At 37.5% G+C, this 2,366-nt stretch overlaps 1 protein-coding gene across 1 annotated transcript in view; it reads right to left on the bottom strand.

Moving 5' to 3' along the window:
• Positions 1-2,366, bottom strand: part of LOC107739945 (leucine-rich repeat-containing protein 49) — a 24,705-nt gene that overhangs the window by 20,337 nt on the left and 2,002 nt on the right. The window contains exon 4 of the mRNA XM_016552212.1: positions 1,758-1,824. Within this exon, the coding sequence (XP_016407698.1) occupies positions 1,758-1,824 (67 nt within the window). The remainder of the gene's footprint in view (positions 1-1,757; positions 1,825-2,366) is intronic.

Raw genomic sequence — 2,366 nt, forward strand, 5'->3', positions numbered from 1 at the left:
TGATCAAAAGTGATGATAAAGACATTTATAATGTTACAAAAGATTTCTATTTCAAATAAATGCTGTTCTTCTGAACTTTCTGTTCATCTGTGAATCCTGAAAAACAAAATGTATCACGGTTTCCACAAAAGTATTGTGCAGCACAACTGTTTTCAACATTGATAATACTCAGAAATGTTTCTTGAGCAGCAAATCAGCATATTAGAATGATTTCTGAAGATCATGTGACACTGAAGACTGGAGAAATGATGCTGAAAATACAGCTTTGATCACGGGAATAAATTACATATTAACATATATTCACATAGAAAATAGTTATTTTAAATTATAATAATATTTCAAAATTTTGTATTGTATTTTTGATCAAACAAATGCAACGTTTGTGAGAAGAAGAGACTCTTTCAAAACATTAAAAAATCTTACCAACCCAGTAAACTTTTGATGGACACCTTAAAATGACTATAAAAATCTATTATCTTCATGTTTAAGTATGGTATTTCAGTGGAAGCATATTTTGGTGTAGACTTCTGATGTGCACCATCAAAGATGTTTACTGTGGTTTACATACAGTAGTAAAGAAAAACAATGTCATGTGTCGAATTCATTAAGCAACACATTTGATGCATCAACATCAGTCTGACATGAGCCTGTAACCACAGACCTTCATCTCATTATCAGTGTCCAAAAGACACAAAACACATGCGCGCGCACACACACACACGCACGTACGCATCTGTCATCACGACATCCAAACCACCAAAAGAAACTTAGAGCCACAAATTGTTGTTCTTCAAAAGCAATGAGTTGATAAACCACGCATACAAGTCCAACAGCTGACAGAAAGCACCCAAACCAGCACTTAACATGATTAAAATAGACTGACGTGGGAAATAAATGACAGACTGATGCTGGAAATGAGCAATCTGCCTCAAAAACACCCTGCATCTCCTCTCCTGATGAGGGTTTGTGATGGATTACTCACAGCAGTGAGGAGGCGGAGCTACTTATGCACAGCACCAATCAACCAATCAGCATCCGCCTCCACAATCGCAACAAAAATGTCATTAACACTGCTGCTTTACATGAATAGAGTTCAAAATATGACTTTCTTCAGTGACACGATGTGATTAACCTTAAAAATGCTGTTGGTCAACCTCATAAGGTCAAAATTAATTAGATGTTTTTCATTTACATAATACATGAACTGAAATATTTGCACAGCTTTGACATTTGATGGGTTTAAAAATGAATACTCATGTTAAAGTCATGATGAAATGGAAGTAGTGAGATCTTTTCTTCCATATTGTGACACATTCGAGTGTAAGAGATGAATAAATGTAGGGCGGGACTTGGTTCTGTGCTTTGGTTGTTGATTGGATGCTGAGATGTGGGCGTGGCTCTTAAATGCATATGGAAATGAGCTGCAGGGGCGGAGCTTAAGAGCATAAATTGATTGGAAAAATCCTACATACATCACCACAGAGTGGAAGATCCAGTTATGATGTTTTGATTAAACATTACAATGTCAAAAAAGTTTTAAAATAACATATGCATGGACGAATTGTTCATAAGATGATCTTTTACATGCATTTTAAAAATGCATGTTATTTCCATTTTATTTGCATGTTATTTCACACTGACTGTAATGGTAGAGAATAGTTAATTAGACACATCTAACTGAATTTGCACCTCAAGGCAGCAGCTGTCAGTGTCTGATAATAATAAAATCATATGAAATATTGCCTGAGAATCTGTACCTGATTATTATGTAAGTCCAGAACGTCAAGTTTAGTGAGGCCGTCCACATCACAGATCCTCTGGATTCTAGGACAAACATTCATTGATCACTGATTAATGCATTAAATGCAGCAGTGTGAAGAGAAAACACATTCAGAATGACTGAAGGGAGTCGTGTGAACAGGAGAAAAGTCATTAAAGTCACTGGGTTTGCGTGCGACTCCCTCGAGACGCAGCACAGAAGCGGCTCTGAGAGGAGAGATCCGTTACGGACTCACAGAGAAACAGAGAGTAATGAGATCCTGCGGCATTCAGCATGAGAAAGCTTCACACAGAGAGACGAGGAGAACGTGACGGCTCAGATTCCTCAAAATGGGATTGATGTTTTTCTTTTGGGAATGTGATCTAGACGTTTCCAAACATCAGAATGCAACTTATTCAATAAAACATATGAGCTTTAGTTCAGATATCAAACGCTGACAGTTTAATTGGAGTCATGTTGGTTTTAAGAGCAGGGCGTGAGCATTCCTGTGAGATTACACATCTACAACAAGATGAGAGAGTGTGTGTTTGTGACCCGGCAGCCCACACACACACACACACACACACACACACACACACACTCTCAC

The sequence above is a fragment of the Sinocyclocheilus rhinocerous genome, unplaced genomic scaffold (assembly GCF_001515625.1).
Source record: "Sinocyclocheilus rhinocerous isolate Xijiao unplaced genomic scaffold, SAMN03320098_v1.1 scaffold3689, whole genome shotgun sequence".
Classification (NCBI taxonomy): Eukaryota; Metazoa; Chordata; class Actinopteri; order Cypriniformes; family Cyprinidae; genus Sinocyclocheilus; species Sinocyclocheilus rhinocerous.